Consider the following 19,588-nt stretch of genomic DNA (forward strand, 5'->3'; position numbering starts at 1 on the left):
GGGCACCTCCCCTGGGATGTGCAGGTCAGGGGAGTGGTCACTCCCCTTTCCTTTGTCCAGTTTCGCGCCAGAGCAGGGCTGGGGGATCCCTGAACTGGTGTAGACTGGCTTATGCAGAGATGGGCACCATCTGTGCCCTTCAAAGCATTTTCAGAGGCTGTGGGAGGCTACTCCTCCCCAGCCCTTCTCACCTATTTCCGAAGGGAGAGGGTGTAACTCTCTCAGAGGAAATCCTTTGTTCTGCATTCCTGGGCCACGGCGGCCTGGACACCAGGAGGGCAGAAACATGTCTGAGGGGTTGGCAGCAGCTGCAGTGGAGACCCCGGAAAGGCAGTTTGGCAGTACCCAGGTACTGTGCTAGAGACCCGGGGGATCATGGAATTGTCCCCCCAATACCAGTATGGTATTGGGGTAATAATTCCATGATCTTAGACATGTTACATGGCCATGTTCTGCACTGGCAGGCCTATGTAAGAATTGTCATAGCTCCCTATGGGTGGCAAACAAAATGCTGCAGCCCATAGGGATCTCCTGGAACCCCAATACCCTGGGTACCTCAGTACCATATACTAGGGAATTATATGGGTATACCAGTATGCCAATGTGAATTGGTAAATTTAGTCACTAGCCTGTTAGTGACAAATTTGGAAAGCAGAGAGAGCATAACCACTGAGGTTCTGGTTAGCAGAGCCTCAGTGAGACAGTTAGGCATCACACAGGGAACACATACAGGGCACATACTTATGAGCACTGGGGCCCTGCCTGGCAGGGTCCCAGTGACACATAGACTAAAACAACATATATACAGTGAAAAATGGGGGTAATATGCCAGGCAAGATGGTACTTTCCTACACTGAGGCCCGGGGGACATCAGGGTCCCCGGGTGGTGAAAGCCTGAGTGCACCCTCCCCCACCTGGAGACAATTGGACGAGAAGGGGCAGGGCAGGAGAACACCGGAAGAGACAGATGTCTCCGGTGAAGGCCGCGAGGAGAGGTGGGGTAGGTGGGATGGATGCCGCCCCGGGTTCACTGGGTAGATTGTGCTGGTGGGAGGGGAAAGCCTCTGGCCGGACTGCTTTGCTGCCCACCCCTGCCCTCCGGTTGGAGTGTGCAGAATGAGACGGACGATCCCGGTGAGGGCCTGTGGTGTTTGTGCTGGTGCCGAGGGGAGAGATGAGGTGTGGGGCTCCCCCCTTTCTACTCTCCGCTGCTTCGGCAAGGCTTTGGATCCCCGCCCTACTGGAGTGGTGGGGCAATGGGGTACAGCCCGGCGCTTATGGGCTGGGCACGGCAGCGATTTTGGGACCTGGGTCTAGTCGGACGAGGAGTGGCTGAATCAGAGGAGGCTGGGCATGACTGGTGACTGCCTCTGGTAAAGGCTGTACCTGGTGAGGGACTGTGGCACCCCTCCACTCCTCACTTGCAGCCCAGAGAGAATGAGATATTGGGGGGGGGGGGGAGGGGGCGGCCTGGCCAGACCCTGCTCTTGAACTGCTCAGAGACTGCGTTGGAGGTGACTGAGACTGGTGTGGCCAGTGACCCCCTGAATTCGCTGGCGAGATCTGCCGTGAGGGATGTGAGCCTTGGGACAGGTCTGAGTAGACGAATCCCAGTGTTTTCTAAAGGAGGTGGTGAGCTATAAGTGACAATATGGCGAGAGACAAGGAACCCAAGCCACCTCGACAGGGGCATTTGGACCGCTATGAGGTTGGTGACCCCGTCGACCATGGAGCCTCCAGCGGTGCCCAACAATGCTGCCCTTCTGTCGGCAATTCAGTCCTCCAGAGAGGCCCTGGAGGGACGCATGGGAGAGGTATGGTTGGAGATCTCCATCTTGCGTCAAGACCTCCAGATTGTGGTAGAACGGGTCACGTCGGCGGAGACATGGATATCGGACCTGGAGGATACGGTCCAGGACCACAGTAAGGAAATGGCGGAGACAAGGGACATTAACAAGGATATCTTGTGTTGGCTGGAAGATGCAGAAAATCGGGCAGAAACAATTTGAGATTTGTGCGTTTCCCGGAAGGAACCAAAGGTGCAAATGTGGCCCGGTTTTTGGATACATGGCCATCACGAGTCTTGCCACCAGAGAAGTTCTCAACCTGTTTTGTGATTGAACGCGCTGTAGGAAGCTGGCTCTATATATACTATATCAAAATGAGACATAGGGGGTCATTCTGACCCCGGCGGTCTCAGACCGCCGGGGCCAGGGTCGGTGGGAGCACCGCCGACAGACCGGCGGTGCCCCGCAGGGCATTCTGACCGCGGCGGTTCGGCCGCGGTCAGACAAGGAAAACCGGCGGTCTCCCGCCGGTTTTCCGCTGCCCTTGGAATCCCCCATGGCGGCGCAGCTTGCTGCGCCGCCATGGGGGATTCTGACACCCCCTACCGCCATCCTGTTCCTGGCGGTTCGCCCGCCAGGAACAGGATGGCGGTAGGGGGTGCCGCGGGGCCCCTGGGGGCCCCTGCAGTGCCCATGCCAATGGCATGGGCACTGCAGGGGCCCCCGAAAGAGGGCCCCACTGTGTATTTCAGTGTCTGCAATGCAGACACTGAAATACGCGACGGGTGCAAACTGCACCCGTCGCACCCCTGCAACTACGCCGGCTCAATTCTGAGCCGCCGTCCTCGTTGCAGGGGCATTTCCTCTGGGCCGGCGGGCGCTCTTTTGGAGAGCGCCCGCCGGCCCAGAGGAAATGTCTGAATGGCCGCCGTGGTCTTTTGACCGCGGTGCGGTCATTTGGCGGCTCCCTCCAGGCGGGCAGCTCCCGCCGCCCGCCGGGCTCAGAATGAGCCCCATAGTGTGCACAGAGTCCAGGGGTTCCCCAAGAGGCTTGACAGAGGCAATAATATATAATACTAATGCTCTATTAGGGGTAGTGTGGTCCAGCAGTTAGGCTTATCAGAGGGTAGTGTTAAGCCTTTGTTGTACAAACACAAGCCATAAGTGAAAACACACACTCAATGACTGAACTCCAGAACAATAGGTTTTTATGTAGAAAAATATTATTTTGTTTATTTCTAGAACCACAAGATTAATTTAGCAGGTAAGTACATTAAATGAAAGGTACTTTACACAGTAATACTTAGAACTTTGAATGGAATCAACAATGTACACAGTTTTCTTTAAAATGGCAAAAAGCTATTTTAAAAGTGGACACTGCAATTTTCAACAGTTCCTGTGGAAGGTAAGTAAAGTACAGTTTTTGAGGTAAGTAACAAATTTACGGGTTCAATCTCCTGGGAATAAGTAGCCCACCGTTGGGGGTTCAAGATAACCCCAAACACCTAGCACCAGCAACACAGGGCCGGTTAGGTGCAGAGGTCAAACAGGATCCAAAATAACATGGGCCCCTGTGGAGGCAGGGGGTACTCCGGTTCCGGTCTGCTTGCAGGTAAGTACCCGCATTGTCGGAGGGCAGACCAGGGGGTTTTGAGGAGTACTGTAAAGGCCCCAAGTAGCCACAAAAACCACACCCTCAGCGGCACAGGGGCAGCCGGTTGCAGTGTGCAAACAGGGTGTCGGGTTCTCAGTAGAACTCTATGGAGGGACCCGGGGGTCACTTAGGCGCTGCAGGCAGGGCACAGGGGGGCCTCTTGGGCAAGCCACTGACTGAGCAAGGGTGAGGGCTGCCTATTGGTTGTTGCTGCACCGGTGGTCGGTTTCTCTCGGGCCTGGAGGCTGCGGGTGCAGTGCTTTCCCAGGTGACGGATATCTTCGTCCCGGGCAGTCGCGGTCGGGGGAGGTCATTGGGATTCCCTCTGCAGATGTAGTGGTGGGGGTCCCTGAGGGTGGCATAATACATGCTGAGCCTCCCTGGCCACAGGGCCCTTGGTACCAGGAGTACCTCTTACAAGGGACTTAACTGTGTGCCAGGGCTGTGCCAATTGTGGAAACAAAGGTACGGTTTTAGGGAAAGAACACTGGGGCTGAGGCCTGGTTAGCAAGGGCTCAGCACACTTCCAATCAAAACTGGCATCAACACTAGGCAAAAAGTGGGGGGGGAGACCATGCCAACAGTAGCATTTTCCTACACGTGCCTATCAGGTTTTAGCGGTAGTATCCCCCCCCCCAAAAGCACCTCCCAGGCCAGTGATTGCCCGTTTCTTAAACTTCCAAGATCGGGATATGACTTTGAAGGAAGTTCGTAAGCTGGGAGAAGTTTGTCATGAAAATTCAAAAATCCTCATCTTTCCCGACTACACCAGGGAGGTCCAGAGGCAGGGCTGCATATTTGATTCCGTGAAGGCTCAGCTCCACAGCCTCCAATTACAATACATGTTCCTCTTCCCAGCCTAACAAAAAGTCATGTTCCAGGGGAAAATGTTTTTCTTCCAGTCCCCACAGAAGGCCTGGGGGCGGCTGGAGGACTGCCCTCAACTGTCAGGGAGGGGTAGCCAGGAGGCAGGCAGAAGGCCCGGGGACAACCGGGGCGCAGGATCACGGGACTGGTCGTGCCCCATGAGGAGGGGCGAAGGAGACAAAGAGGAGATGGAGGCACGCCATGGAGAATGAGACGATCGACAAAGAGTGGAGTGGCATCATCTGACTCTGAAGAAAGTCAGCCACGGTCATCCAGAAGAGAGAGTGAAGAGAGAGCTCGGCCCTGTGCATAGAGGGGATGGGCCCGGGAGCAGACACTGGGATGATATGTGGGTCTCCTCATCTGTTGGTGGCGGCTATCAATCAACTAGAAACCGAGGAAGCAGTCCTCGGGGCTGAGCGGGGCATCCAGACTGTGGAGGCAGCGCTTTGATAAGGGGCCGCAAGAGAGTGGACTGACTGCTTTTGCACCACCCCTTGTGAGGAAAAGAAGTAGGTAGAGCGCTCTCCATACATAACGTAACTTTGCTTGTTTTGAGGGTCCAGTCGGGGAGCCTGGTTCTTCCCTGAGGCAACCTGTGAGTTGCAGTTCTGGATTAAAGAGATTGGGAGGGGGGACTACAGACCTCTCAGCTCCTGATGAGTTGTTGTATGGGGGTTCTGAAGAGTTGTTGTATGGGGGTTAGTGCTCTCAGGGATCTGGGGGAGGTGGGGTTGAAGATTGTTTTGAAGGGGTTTGTTCTTTGCTTGTTTTTGTTGACTGTAGATAAGCCACAGACACATGTGCCTGATAGGTCTCTCCTCACGAACTCCTGGAATCTAAGTGTCCCGACCATGTGCTCAGGAGTCCTAGATGGGAGGTCCTCCCCGCCCACTTAGTACACTGCTTCTTTGATTACAATGACCCCTGCAAGTGATTTGGGCCCCTGAGCAGACCCTCAGGCCTTTTATGTTCTATCGTGGAATGTAAATGGACTCGGGGACAGGGTCAAACGTGGTCTGGTGTCTCAATATATAAAGACACTACACCCAGATGTTCTGTTTTTAACAGGAGACACAGCCTAAGGGCACCAGATGTATATTTTGGGGTGGAGGGCCCTATGTTACATTGGCACACGCAGGCTAAACTTCTGATTCCAGCGGAGTAGCGATATTGATCCTTACGTCCCCCCCCTTATGTCTCACAAGACAGTGGACAGACCCAGCAGGTAGATACTTTGGAGTACAGGGCCTTTGAGCAGACAGAAAGTATTGTTTTAAAGTGTTTATGCCCCACCCAGACTTCAGGCTCTCGTGCTGGAGAAGCTAGCAGAGATTCTATTGGAGGCGGACTCCCCGATCCATGTGGTTGGGGTGATTTTAATGATGTAATGGAGACGGAGCAGGGTCGCTCTGGGATGTATAGGGAGCTGCAAAGCTACTCAATTGTATTGCTTTGCAGTAACACTGGGACTGTCTGACCTGTGGCGATGTGCCCATCCCTCCGGTAGGAAATACTCCTACTTTTCTGGGGCCCATAGGGTCTTTTCTAGATTGGACTATATTTTCGTCCCCACGGGGAATGTGGGGACTTTCCACCAGGCGGACTATCTGGCCCAGGGTTTGTCAGACCATTCTCCTCTGCTGGTATGGATTGGTAGCCAAGGTGGGGGATCCTAGACATGGAAGCTGGGGGCCTGGGACCTGCAGTACCATGAGTTGGCACATGGGGTCTGAGTAGAAACTGAATTATATTTATGGGAAAATGGGGTTGGTTGAATCCTCGGTGGTGCTCTGGGAGGCGTTCAAGACAGTGATCCAGGATAGCCCTCAGAACTTAGTGGCACAGAAGAGAAAGGAGTCGTCGGAAAACGCTGGAAAAATACGAGCAGCAACTCCTAGAGTTATAGGAGGCCGTGGAACAGGTTGCAACCCTTCCCGCCCATCACCGATTGGAGCTAGTTAGGGCTGAGTTTAGGGAAACGGCGGAGAGGGGTAGTAGAACTCAGATGTGCACCGTCCAACACAGGCTATATGAAACAGGAAATAAAGCAGAGAAACTCCTGGCTTCGCTGGGTGGGAAGGAAATGGAAGTGAGGTGGGTAGATGAGGTTGAGTCCCAGGAGGGAGTTAGGGTTTCCTCGGATAAAGAAATCGCGGAGGCCTTCGCCAGTTACTATCGGGCTTTATACAAGGCCCGCCAGTTACAGGATCCACTCCGAATCAGGGAATACTCACAAGATATAGTGGTCCCAGTATTAGGCCCGGGCGGCTTTAGACGGGGACATCAGCTTGAAGAAGGTTAAAACGGCCATAACAAGGCTGCTGTCAAGGAATGCCCTGGGCCCTAATGGGTTTGCTAGCAGAGCATTTCAAGAGGCTGGTGGATCTCTTAGCCCCCGATCTCCTTACTATGTTCCTGGAGTCGAGAAGCCAGGGCACATTCCTCTGGACCATAGGAAGGTGGAAGTAGTGGTCATCCATAAGGAAGGACGGCCTAAATCATCCTGTGCATTATATAGACCGATTTCCCTCCTTAATGTGGAGGGGAAAGTGCTGGCCACAGTTCTAGCAATGCGCCTCAAAGGTGTTATCACCCCTCTAGTTCCCAGGGACCAATCCTGCTTCATGCCAGGGCGGTCCACGAAATATAATTTGAGGTGCACACATAATTGGATACATGCCGTCCTGCAGTGTCCGGATCCACTCATAGTTTTGGATCTGGATGCTAAAAAGCATTCAGTGCAGTACATTGGCCCTTCTTAGAGTGTACCTTGGTTAGATTTGGGGTGGGCCCTAGATATGGGGAGTGGGTAAGGCTGCTCTACTGTAATCTGGTTGTGGCAGTTAGGGTTAATGGGACCCTTTCATCTTAGTTTCCTATTGAAAGAGGCACTAGACAGGGTTGTCCCTTGTCCCACTAGCTATTCACCCTCTCAATAGAATCCCTGGCATGTAGGATCTGTGTCCATCCCAAGTCAAACAGGTTCAGGCTGAAAGAGGAGGAGATGGAGGAACGCATCTTCCTATACGCTGATGATATACTTCTATTGGTGGTGAAACCCTTAGGTTCTCTGCCAAGACTCTTTTAAGTATTAAGTTCTCCACTCCATCCCAAGCCAATTGAAATATTTGAGGGAGGGATTTAAGTATCTTGGTATATTCATGACACATAATGCAGACCTTTGCCATGCCCGAAATTCGGGGAAGGTGACTGGGATCTGCTGCGCTGGAATTTATGTCCGAACAACGCATGCTGGAACCACGCATGCCTGAGCAACGCGGTTGGGACAATGACTGTGTTGTTACCACTAATGCCTTTACCACGAATGCCTTAAAAACGATTTTTAGTTGTAGAGGCATTACTGGTAAAGGCATGCGTGGAATGGCATGCATTGTTCCAGCATGCGATCCCCCCGACCCCCCACCCCTGCCCTTAAAACCTAAAACCACCCCAACCCCCTACCCCTGCCGCTAAAACTACCCCAAGCTCCCACCCTGCCCCTAAATTACCACGACTCCCCACCCCGTCCCTAAAACCACCCCAACCTCCCACCCCCAAAATTACTACGACCCTCACCCCACCCCTAAAACACCCCAACCTCCCTCCCCTGCCCCTAAAATTACCGCAACCCCCACCCTGCCCCTAAAACCCACCCCAACCCCGCCCCTAAATTATGGCGACTCCCCACCCCGCCCCTAAAACCACCCCTGCCCCAAAACCTAAACTACCCTGACCCAAACAACTGCAACCCCTCACCCCGCCCCTAAAACCACCCCAACCCCCCTCCCCACCCCTAAAACCTGAACTACCCCAAGCCCACACCCATGCTTCTAAAACCACCCCAACCCCCATCCCACTCCTAAAATTACAGCGACCACCCACCCCTCCCCTAAAACCACCCCAACCCCGCCCCTAAAATTACTGTGACCCCCCACCCCTGCCCCTAAAACCACCCCAACCCCAGCTCCTAAAACCACCCCAACCCTCCACCCCAGCACCTAAAACCACCACAACCCCCCACCCCACCCCTAAAATTACCACGACCCCGCCCCTAAAACCTAAACCCACCCCAACCTCCCACCACCGCCCCTAAAACCTAAACTACCACAACCCCCACCCCCACCCCCAAAAAGTAAAAAATACCCGACCCCCTGATCCCCTGCCCCTAAAACTAAAAATACCCTGACCCCCTCACCCCGCCCCTAAAAATGCCCTGCCCAAAAACAAAAATACCCCGACCACCCGCCCCTAAAACTGAAATATGCCCCCAACCCCCACCCCCAAAAACTGAAAATACCCTGACCCCCCCACCCCCAAAAACTGAAAATACCCTGATCCCCCCACCCCTAAAACTATAAATTCCCCACTCCGCCCCTAAAACAGGACCAGTCTCAGCCCCACTTACCTGATCACGTCATCCTCCGAAGCCGACTCCCTTGTTCTGTGCCCTAACCACGCATGTGCGTGGTTCAGCACATGCGTGGTTAAGGCGCCGAACAAGGAAGTCGTGGTTAACGAAAGCGTTGTTCCGCTTTCGTTGTCCACAACTTCATTGTTCGGGAGTCCTGGTTTAAGTGCTTCCCGCTGAGCTGATATGGAGCGTTGGGGAGGGGGCTCCCACTTACTTTGATAGGTCGAGTGGCTATGTTTAAGATGATCCCTCTACCAAAGTTGCTGTATGTCTTACAAAATACATATTACTGGATCCCACTAGAATTTTTCCAGTCCCTGAAGCAAGACGTGCAGCTTTTTCTGTGGGAGAATAAACACCCGTTAATTACACTTAAAATGCTGGAGCGTAATCAATACAGTTGGGGCCTGTCCAAGCCAGATGTAGAGGCATACTGTTGGGCGGCGCATCTGATCAATGTTAACAAGTGGATGTATGTCCCCTAGAGACCATCCTACTTTTAGGTTGGAAATGCAGTGGGAGGGGAAATTGTGTCTTCATTACTTATATGGAGGTGGGGGAGTGAGGCAGCTCCAACCCGCTACCTGGGCGGCTCTTGGGGCATGGTCCAGGGTCACCAGTGTGCTGGGGTGGATGCGCAGACCCACCAAGATGACCCCCCTGTGGGAAGAAGGCTGGCTGCCGGAAATCGGTAAATTGACCGGCTTCGAGGCGTGGTATCGCTTTGGAATTTACAACCTAGGAGATGTGTTAGATGGGGGGGGGGAGGTCTCATGCCCTTTTAATCATTACGGGCCGCATATGGGCTCAACAAGATGAAGTTCTTCTACTGTGCTCGATTGAGACATGCTTAGAGGGCGGAGGGCCTCCCGTGGAAGGGAATACCAGAATGTGCTCCACTGGAAGACAGACTTGACGGAACAGTTAAATATTAAAGGCTTCTCTATGGTGTACAGGACCATTAATAATAATATGTTGGATACCCTTTGCATACTACGTAGTCGGTGGGAGGCTGATTTAGGGGAACTGGAGGATATAGACTGGGAAGCAGGATTGATAATTCCACAAGAAGTAGCCAATAGGTCAAGGCTGGAGACTAATCCAGTTCAAGAATTCATAGGATTTACTAGGACAGACAGCATCTGCATACTATGGGGAGGGCGCAACCCCCGAACTGTATCCGATTTCAGGGGCAGATTGGTACTTTTTTACATACCATTGGGGATGCCCTGTTATACAGGAACACTGGTCGAAGATTGTGGAGGAATTGAAGGGGGTGTTCTCGGAGCAGATCCCGCTTGACCCCAAATTTATTCTACTAGGAATCCCCAATGATGTTGATCTGACCCGGGCTAAGCTCATATTCTGTAATCTTGAGTTGGTGGTGACTAAGAGGGATGTCGCCTGTCTTTGGGGATCAGAGCTTGGGCCCATGGTGGACAAATGGAGGAGAGGGATGGATGGATTTATGATGACCGAAAAGGTAACTTATACAAACAGAGACTGCCCACGAAAGTTTGGGAGGGTCTGGGGCGTCTGGATGGCGTACCATTCATTACATGTTTAGGGATGTATGGACTATGGATCCACTGGAGTTAGATGCGGACTGTAAACTATGGACTGTTACGGGGCGGAGGGACTGGGACCCACGTGATGAGGGAAAGAGACCAATTATAGATATGCTTAAGGATATGTTTGATTGTCTGTGGGGACTTTGGGGAATTGGGGGGGGGGGTTACTTGCGTTGTTTGTTTCCCTCAACACTGGTGCTGATGTAAAGTGCAGTTCTGTATACATTCTCTGGATTTGGTATGCACCTGTTGAAAATCTAATAAAAAGAGTTTTAAAAAATAAAATAAAATTAAAAAATAACACTTGATCTGCTACAAATACTGTGACTGTTGATGACTATGAAAACAAGAAACTTGGGTTCTATTCCTGGCCTCCTCACTTTACCACAATGAGCAATTCTGTGCAAATTATCTCATCTCCACCAGCTTTAGTTACCATAACTGTCAAAAGGTGGTTATACTTAAAACATATTTGTATGACATTGCATTATTATTTGGGTTGAGTGACTACTCACCTCAAGGACTGATGTGTGAACCGACTAAGGGCCAGATGTATCAAAGGGTTTTACCCATTCTGTGTCTATGGGAAAATGTGTTCATACATATGCCCCACGTCACTAAATTAACGAGACCTCAACCCCCTGGCTGCTGTGGCACAGCAGACAAGCTTAACTTAAGGCTATCTGTAAAGTATTTATGCAGTACCACAAAACAGAAATGATGGAAATAAAAATGCCAAATTAAAGTGTAAAACTAGAGTAAAATGTAATAAACAAAATGACAGCAAAATGCCAACACCCGAATAAGGGGAACCAAAGAGATTAATTTTTAAACGTTTTTAAGGTGAAATACAGGGAGTGCAGAATTATTAGGCAAGTTGTATTTTTGAGGATTAATTTTATTATTGAACAACAACCATGTTCTCAATGAACCCAAAAAACTCATTAATATCAAAGCTGAATATTTTTGGAAGTAGTTTTTAGTTTGTTTTTAGTTTTAGCTATGTTAGGGGCATATCTGTGTGTGCAGGTGACTATTACTGTGCATAATTATTAGGCAACTTAACAAAAAAAAATATATACCCATTTCAATTATTTATTATTACCAGTGAAACCAATATAACATCTCAACATTCACAAATATACATTTCTGAAATTCAAAAACAAAACAAAAACAAATCAGTGACCAATATAGCCACCTTTCTTTGCAAGGACACTCAAAAGCCTGCCATCCATGGATTCTGTCAGTGTTTTGATCTGTTCACCATCAACATTGCGTGCAGCAGCAACCATAGCCTCCCAGACACTGTTCAGAGAGGTGTACTGTTTTCCCTCCTTGTAAATCTCACATTTGATGATGGACCACAGGTTCTCAATGGGGTTCAGATCAGGTGAACAAGGAGGCCATGTCATTAGATTTCCTTCTTTTATACCCTTTCTTGCCAGCCACGCTGTGGAGTACTTGGACGCGTGTGATGGAGCATTGTCCTGCATGAAAACCATGTTTTTCTTGAAGGATGCAGACTTCTTCCTGTACCACTGCTTGAAGAAGGTGTCTTCCAGGAACTGGCAGTAGGACTGGGAATTGAGCTTGACTCCATCCTCAACCCGAAAAGGCCCCACAAGCTCATCTTTGATGATACCAGCCCAAACCAGTACTCCACCTCCACCTTGCTGGCGTCTGAGTCGGACTGGAGCTCTCTTCCCTTTACCAATCCAGCCACGGGCCCATCCATCTGGCCCATCAAGACTCACTCTCATTTCATCAGTCCATAAAACCTTAGAAAAATCAGTCTTGAGATATTTCTTGGCCCAGTCTTGACGTTTCAGCTTGTGTGTCTTGTTCAGTGGTGGTCGTCTTTCAGCCTTTCTTACCTTGGCCATGTCTCTGAGTATTGCACACCTTGTGCTTTTGGGCACTCCAGTGATGTTGCAGCTCTGAAATATGGCCAAACTGGTGGCAAGTGGCATCGTGGCAGCTGCACGCTTGACTTTTCTCAGTTCATGGGCAGTTATTTTGCGCCTTGGTTTTTCCACACGCTTCTTGCGACCCTGTTGACTATTTTGAATTAAACGCTTGATTGTTCGATGATCACGCTTCAGAAGCTTTGCAATTTTAAGAGTGGTGCATCCCTCTGCAAGATATCTCACTATTTTTGACTTTTCTGAGCCTGTCAAGTCCTTCTTTTGACCCATTTTGCCAAAGGAAAGGAAGTTGCCTAATAATTATGCACACCTGATATAGGGTGTTGATGTCATTAGACCACACCCCTTCTCATTACAGAGATGCACATCACCTAATATGCTTAATTGGTAGTAGGCTTTCGAGCCTATACAGCTTGGAGTAAGACAACATGCATAAAGAGGATGATGTGGTCAAAATACTCATTTGCCTAATAATTCTGCACTCCCTGTAGTGCCAAAAAGCACAACGCGCCAGTGATAGTTCATCAATGCTGTAGACTGGGACCTAGGTGCAATTTGAAGTTTGCGAGTCAGATACACCAACCTGGTTCATCTTGTTCAAGGATTTTACTTTCTCACTTGGGGCCTAATTTAAATTTCAGTGGAGGGATTACTCCATCACAAGGGTGACGGATAGCCCATCTGCCGAAATATAAATCCCACTATATCATGAGGGATTTATATTTCGCCAGACAGGCTGTCCGTCACCCTTGTGATGGAGTAACCCATCCGCTGAAATCTAAATCAGGCCCTTAGTCTTTTAAGTCACATCGACCCCCAGAGAACACTTCTAAAGCATCCCAGGACCTCAGGGAAGGCAGTTAGAGACTCGCAGTTTGTCAGGTATAGACCGACAGCAGGGTCCACTTCAGGTTCAGTTGCCACAGGTCAGATGAGTACTTCCAGGAAAAGGCCTCTTGCGGCTTGTTGTCTCTCTGTAGCCACATTGGAGGCCAATCAACCCTTGGAGTCTAGTTCTTTGTCATAGGTACAAGGTAGGCAGGCCCAGTGTTTCAGGGCTCCTCTCAGGTCACAGACAGCAGGTCCAGTCCTCTTCTGATCTTCCACAGATTCGGAAAGTATTCTCAAGAGAGTGCCTGGAGGTGCCACATTAATGCCTCAGATCATTTAGGAGGGTGTGGTGACTCATGGGCATGCTCTAATCAATGGAGAAAAAAATTGTGGGGCCAACCCTACCAACTTGTTTAAGTAATTCCTGTTAGCCCTATTGCAAAAAGGCCCAAAATGCCATTGATCATGGCATTTTCAAGTTGGCTTAATTCTTTGGCCACACAAATGTGGTCTCTGAGGTCTGGGAGTGTATTTCCGCAGTGAACTATGGTAACTCTCGTGTCCTTAAACATCTAACACTAAAGTTCAGTTTGAGGCAGCTACAGTACCCACAAAAACCCAGAGACAGAAATCTGGTAGGGCAAAAGCAGCGTCCTTCACCAAACATACACATGACCCAAAAGATTTGTCTTGGCATCGTGTTCTCTCTCTTTCAAGTGCACCTTAACACATGTGGCTCAACAAACCTGCCAAGCAGGATTTTACACTATGCAGTCAAAAGGCAGCCAACGCTCCACCTTGCATATTCTGTGGAGTCCAGAAGAGTCATCCTACTCATTGTAGTCTACCTATTATTTGTGTGATAGAGGCATTGTACACCCTTTTCACACCTTTTGAAAGATAAACACTGGCTGGGAGAAGCTGGAGACCAGAAAATGTAAATTAGCCTCCGGGAACTCCGGGTAGGGAAATTAAAAAAAAAAAAAAAAAACTTTCTTAAACTTACTTTTCCTTCATATTTAATAACAAGCACTCACCATTGAATTGGATTTCTAATAACTATTAACAATAGTTGTTTAATTATTTTTCCAGGTGGTCCTATTCCAGGGATACAGTATTAGTATTTTAGTTTGCATTCTGTCTTACTATATAGTACAGTTATCCCTGCCACAGTGAAAATAATGTTTTAGCCATTGTCACTGCAAGGTTCCTAGTATTATATACATTTCAACATATCCCACTTAATACCACACACCCTAACTTGTGGGCTACAAGGTTTACTTCGAGTGACTTATTAATATTGAAAAGGGAGGCTTTCTCCTGTCAAAAAGGATAACTTTGACAGGTCAGGCTTCAAGTATAAAGCTGCAACAGGCAGGCTACAGTGGTAGGCCTGAATCCACGTTTGCTTTGCTGCTCTGTTGCATGGCACAATAGGTGCTGAAGTTCACTTTTGGCATTTAACTTCCATTCCCTGGGTACACCTTGTACTATATATTAGGGATTTATAGGTAAGCTGTATATACCAATCAGGATTATGCAAATTTGACTATGTTTAAAGAGAGAACATAGGCACTTTACTACTGGTTACCTGGAATAAAATGCACAGAGTTCTAAAGCCAGCAAAAGTATAGAGTATAGCAAAAGGCAAAAAACATAGGGTAACTACGTAGAAAAGACATATTTCTTACAATACTAAATGCTGCTTTCAGTTGTTTTATGTGGGCACGTTTTTCAGGCTTGTTCTTTGGTATCTTTGATAGAGATTTGTTGATATTAAACTCTACCATTCCCAAAACATCCCTGCTATTGAGTGACCAAAGTAGTTGGACCTTCTTGTAGGTCAGTATTGCAGTACACTCCAACTCCTGTTCTTTTGAGTCACACCACAAGGCACTGTATAAATAATACACATTTCTCTTAACTTTTAATTGCAGGACCTATTATTGCGGCCACTGTTTTTTCATTACAAGCCAAAGAAAATGGAGATCTGTGTATTGTGGACATTCAGGACTCTGAAAGGCAGCAATGTGGTAATCCTTCTGCAAGTGAGTGATACATTTAGAAATACTGAAATATGGACTTCCCTGTAAATGTTTCATCATTCTCTACACAGACATCATGTTCACTGAAAGAATGGCTTGTACACGAGTTGCATTGAGATATTCGGTCCAAAATATGTGAAGTGGGAATATTTTCACCCACTTAATAATTCATTCAGTCACTAATGTTTAAAAATCACAAGCCAATCAAGATAACACTGTATGAGACAATTTGACACCAGATACCCACCCCCCTTCAACAACAAAGATTGAGGACTTTTATTTTTTTTATTTTTATTGAGAAGTCACACTCTTAACAGGAGTACAACATAACGGAATGTGATTGATTCTTTATCAGTGCTGAAATTTTGACTGCAAGATATGCAACAGAAAAAACTAAATAGAGATGTATTTTTGAAATAACAAAAAAGCAGGTAACTGCATGCCCCCAGATCTGAGGCGAATCTGAAGGCTGTATGATCCCTACTGTTTCCTCATAAAAAAATTAAGAAAAGAGATTCTACTCATTTAATTTATTTGTCTGATGTTCCCATAGTCATATTCTGTAATGTGTGTAATGTTGTTGATACCAATATCATTGTTTTTCAAGAATAAACCTTTATTGTATTTTAAAAGTGTAAATAATGCACAATTGGTGGAGCAAATCCCAACAATAATACAAACAATAGAAACAAACATTCCCAACACAGTAACATGATACAAAATCTGGTGGATCATAGAGCTGCATAGGTTGGATTTCTAACCTCCGATGCAGTCAACACCGAGTTAGAAAGTCAGTTGAACTGCTGCGTAACACAAACCAGCTGAGCAGTCCTGCACAGACAGTGTATTCAGGTTTCTATCAGTCCATCTAGATGAATTCAGCCACTCTATGGCGATTCAATCAATCTTTCTTTTATTCATAAAACAATACTTTTTTATGGATAACCCACTGAAAGATAGCACTAAGAAACGGGGACATGTAGTTTAAAATGTTTATTTTAAAATCCTCAGTGTGAAAACTAAAATGGATCACACAGCATACCTTTGAATAGATGCCAATGCTATTCCTTTACTGAGTTCTGCCACAGAACAGGGCAGGATATGTGCTCTTGGTGAAGGACATCTTCTTCATGCCTTCTGGAATCAACTCTCCGACTGAGAGCAAGGGGCTCAGCAATTTAAGACATAATTGTTGCCAGACGTCACGCCAAAAACCTCTCCTAATCAGTAGTCAAATCTGGTGTTTTATACCATTTGACCCCTGATGTTATCTTATATTTACAAACTAAAACACTGTTTGGAGACATTAAGCCTACTATCAGACTTACCTAACATGGCTCAAAATGCGCCTGCTCATTCCACATGTTGACAAGCATCCATGTTTGTAAGCAGTAGGCATACACTGCAACGGGCCATGTTGTAATGGCTTTGCCCATTAACATAAACAAAAACATTCCAGCTTACATAGTTAGCCTGGATGATATCAATATTTTTGCGGGGGCTTTAAGAACTTTACACTTTACATTCAAGATAAAGGAAAGCAAGGAATGCTAACAGATTAATGGATTTAGCACTGTCACCCTGTTCACAACAGTCCCCTGATTGCGGGTTGAGACAAACAAATTTTGAGAAATGTAACACATGAAAAGTATTGAAGAATAAGTTTTTTCCTTCGGTAACTGATTATCTGGTAGAGACTCTATCTACCTGCAGATTCCTTACCTTAGAATTCCCTGGCGTCAGCTTCGAATCTGACATTTTTCTGCTGAGCAGTACCCTGCGCGCGCTGTTGGGTGGCGTCGTTTGGATCCGCTTGCGTCAATCGGCTCCGCGTGGCATCGTCAACTTTGTTGGAGCCGTCTGTGACGTCACGGTCTTCTGTAATGGCACCACCCCAGCGCACGTACATCTCTTCTTTTCCACAACTTCCCACCCCAGAAGCACAGAGTCATGGAAGAACCAACTTTTTCTGATTGTCTGAGCAAAATGACATGCCCTGTAAAAAGGGTAAAAATTTGAAAAATACATAGTATATATCTGCAGAGCGGGGAGGCATGGGTGGGTGTAAGGAATCTGCAGCTAAATAGTCTCTACCAGATAGTTTGTTACCGAAGGTAAGTAACTTGTTCATCTGATAGAGACTTCTTGCTGCAGATTCCTTACCTTAGAATAGATACCCAAGCCATAACCTTCTGGTGGTGGGGTTCTACGGGTATACACTTTATACAAGGATGTCCTGTAGGACCGAGCGAGCAAACTGCCCCTCTCTTCTCACCTGGCCATCCAGGCAGTAGTGTCTTGTGAACGTGTGCAATGAAGCCCACGTTGCCGACTGGCAGATGTCTAGAAAAGCCGTCGTAGCAGCTTTTCCCCTTGTAGAGTGAGCTCTCAAGCCCTCAGGAGGCTGCTTCTTAGCCAATGTGTAGCAGATGTTAATATAGAGAATGACCCAGCGCAAAATGGTTTGTTTCTGGATTGCCCGACCCTTCTTTGCACTAACGTACCCCACAAAGAGTTGGTCATCCTCTCGGAGCTCTTTTGTGCGGTCATGGTAGAACGACAACGCTCTTTTTGGGTCCAGACGGTGGAGACACTCCTCTTCTTTAGAGGGTTGTGGTGGAGCAAAGAAGGTGGGCAGGGTGATGTTTTGACCAAGATGGAAAGGGGTCACCACCTTGGGGAGGAAAGAGGCACAAGTTCTGAAGACTACCTTATCAGGATATATCGAGAGAGATAGTGGTTTCGATGATAAAGCCTGCACCTCACTTACTCTCCTGGAAGATGTGATCGCCACTAAGAAGGCTGTTTTGATAGTGAGCAGCTGGAAAGGACAATTATGTAAAGGCTCAAAAGGAGCACACACATGAAATGTGAGCACCAGATTAAGGTCCCACTGGGGCATAACAAAAGGCGTAGCTGGAAACATATGTACAAGCCCTTTTAAGAATCTCTGTACAATAGGAGACTTAAACAAAGATTGTTGATCAGGTAATCGAAGAAAAAACAATAAGACAGAAAGATAGCCATTAAGAGTCCCCAAGGAGGAACCCTGTTGGGCGAGTGTCAGAATTAAAAGGAGGATATTAGAAAGAGAAGAAGAAAGAGGATCAATTAACCTCTCTGTATAATATAATACAAAACATTTCCAACAGCAGATGTAAACTGTCTTGTTAGAGGGACACCTGGCCAGAATTACATTACAGACTTCGAGAGGGAGGTCATAAACCCATCAACCAGCTCAATCTCTAGGCATGAAGCCGCAGAGTTGACAGGTTCGGGTGGAGAACCTTCCCCTGCTGCTGTGACAGAAGATCCTCCCGAAGAGGCAACCTGATTGGAGGATTGATTCTCATTTTGAGAAGCCCTGGATACCAGACTCTTCATGCCCAATCCAGAGTCACTAGGATTACTTGGTTGTTCTTGATTTTCTTGAGAACTCTGGGCAGAGGTGGTATGGGCCTTAAGTTGAGGCCTGAACTCCACTCATGGCAAAAAGTGTCGCCTAGCGATAGCCACCTTGGAAACTCCAACACGCAATACTGCTGACATTGCGTGTTCTCTTCGGAGGCAAACAGATCTAACCAAGGCTCCCCCCACTGCTGAAAGAGTCCTTGCACCACCTCCGAATGGAGACACCATTCGTGCTCCACTAAGCATAGCCAGCTGAGTTCGTCCGCTCTGGCGTTCAGAGGACCTGCCGGGTGTTGAACCACCAGGGTTATGCCCTGGTGTTCCAGCCACATCCAGAGACGTAGAGCCTCTTGACAAATGGTCCACAACCCCACACCGCCCTGCTTGTTTCAGTACCACATCGCGGTAGTGTTGTCCATGAACACCTGCACTATCTTCTCTTTCACAACAGGAAGAAATGCCTTTAATGCTAGCCGGATCACCCGGAGCTCCAATAAGTTGATATGAAGCCTGGATTCTGCCAGAGACCAGAGGACCCTGATCTCCACCTCTCCCAGATGGTCGCCCCATCCCAGAAGTGACGCATCTGTCACTACTGTAAGATCTGGTTGGGGAAGGGAGAGGAGTCTGCCTTTGACCCAAACGCAGTTCACTAACCACCACTGCTGTTAGTTTGCAGTTCCCTCTGAGATCTGAACCATGTCGGTAAAATTTCCCTGATGTTGTGCCCATTGGAACTTCAGGTCCCACCACAGAGCTCTCATATGCCATCTTGTAAGTCTGACTAATAGGATGCAGGAAGCCATGAGCCCCAACAGCCTCAGAGTCTGTCTCACCGAAATCCAGGATAGAGGCCGAAACATCAGTATCATAACCTGAATACCCTGGACTCGCCGCTTGGGAGGATAGGCCCGAAACGTCACTGTGTCCAGAACAGCTCAGATGAAAGGGAGCTTCTGAGAGGGAGTCAGGTGTGACTTCAGCACGTTCATAGTAAACCCCAGCGAATGCAGGAAGTCAACTGTAGTCTGAAGGTGGGTGACGAGAGCCTGGGTTGTTTGAGCCTTCAACAGCCAGTTGTCT

At 48.2% G+C, this 19,588-nt stretch overlaps 1 protein-coding gene across 4 annotated transcripts in view; it reads left to right on the forward strand.

The window, feature by feature from the left end:
- The window catches only part of LOC138296106 (zinc finger protein 583-like), a 369,595-nt gene that overhangs the window by 101,317 nt on the left and 248,690 nt on the right, over positions 1-19,588 (forward strand). For all 4 annotated transcript variants that reach the window (XM_069234962.1, XM_069234961.1, XM_069234963.1 and 1 more), the window contains one exon: positions 14,987-15,097. In XM_069234962.1, coding sequence (XP_069091063.1) covers positions 14,987-15,097 — 111 coding nt within the window. The remainder of the gene's footprint in view (positions 1-14,986; positions 15,098-19,588) is intronic.

Source organism: Pleurodeles waltl, chromosome 5, assembly GCF_031143425.1.
Source record: "Pleurodeles waltl isolate 20211129_DDA chromosome 5, aPleWal1.hap1.20221129, whole genome shotgun sequence".
NCBI lineage: Eukaryota > Metazoa > Chordata > Amphibia > Caudata > Salamandridae > Pleurodeles > Pleurodeles waltl.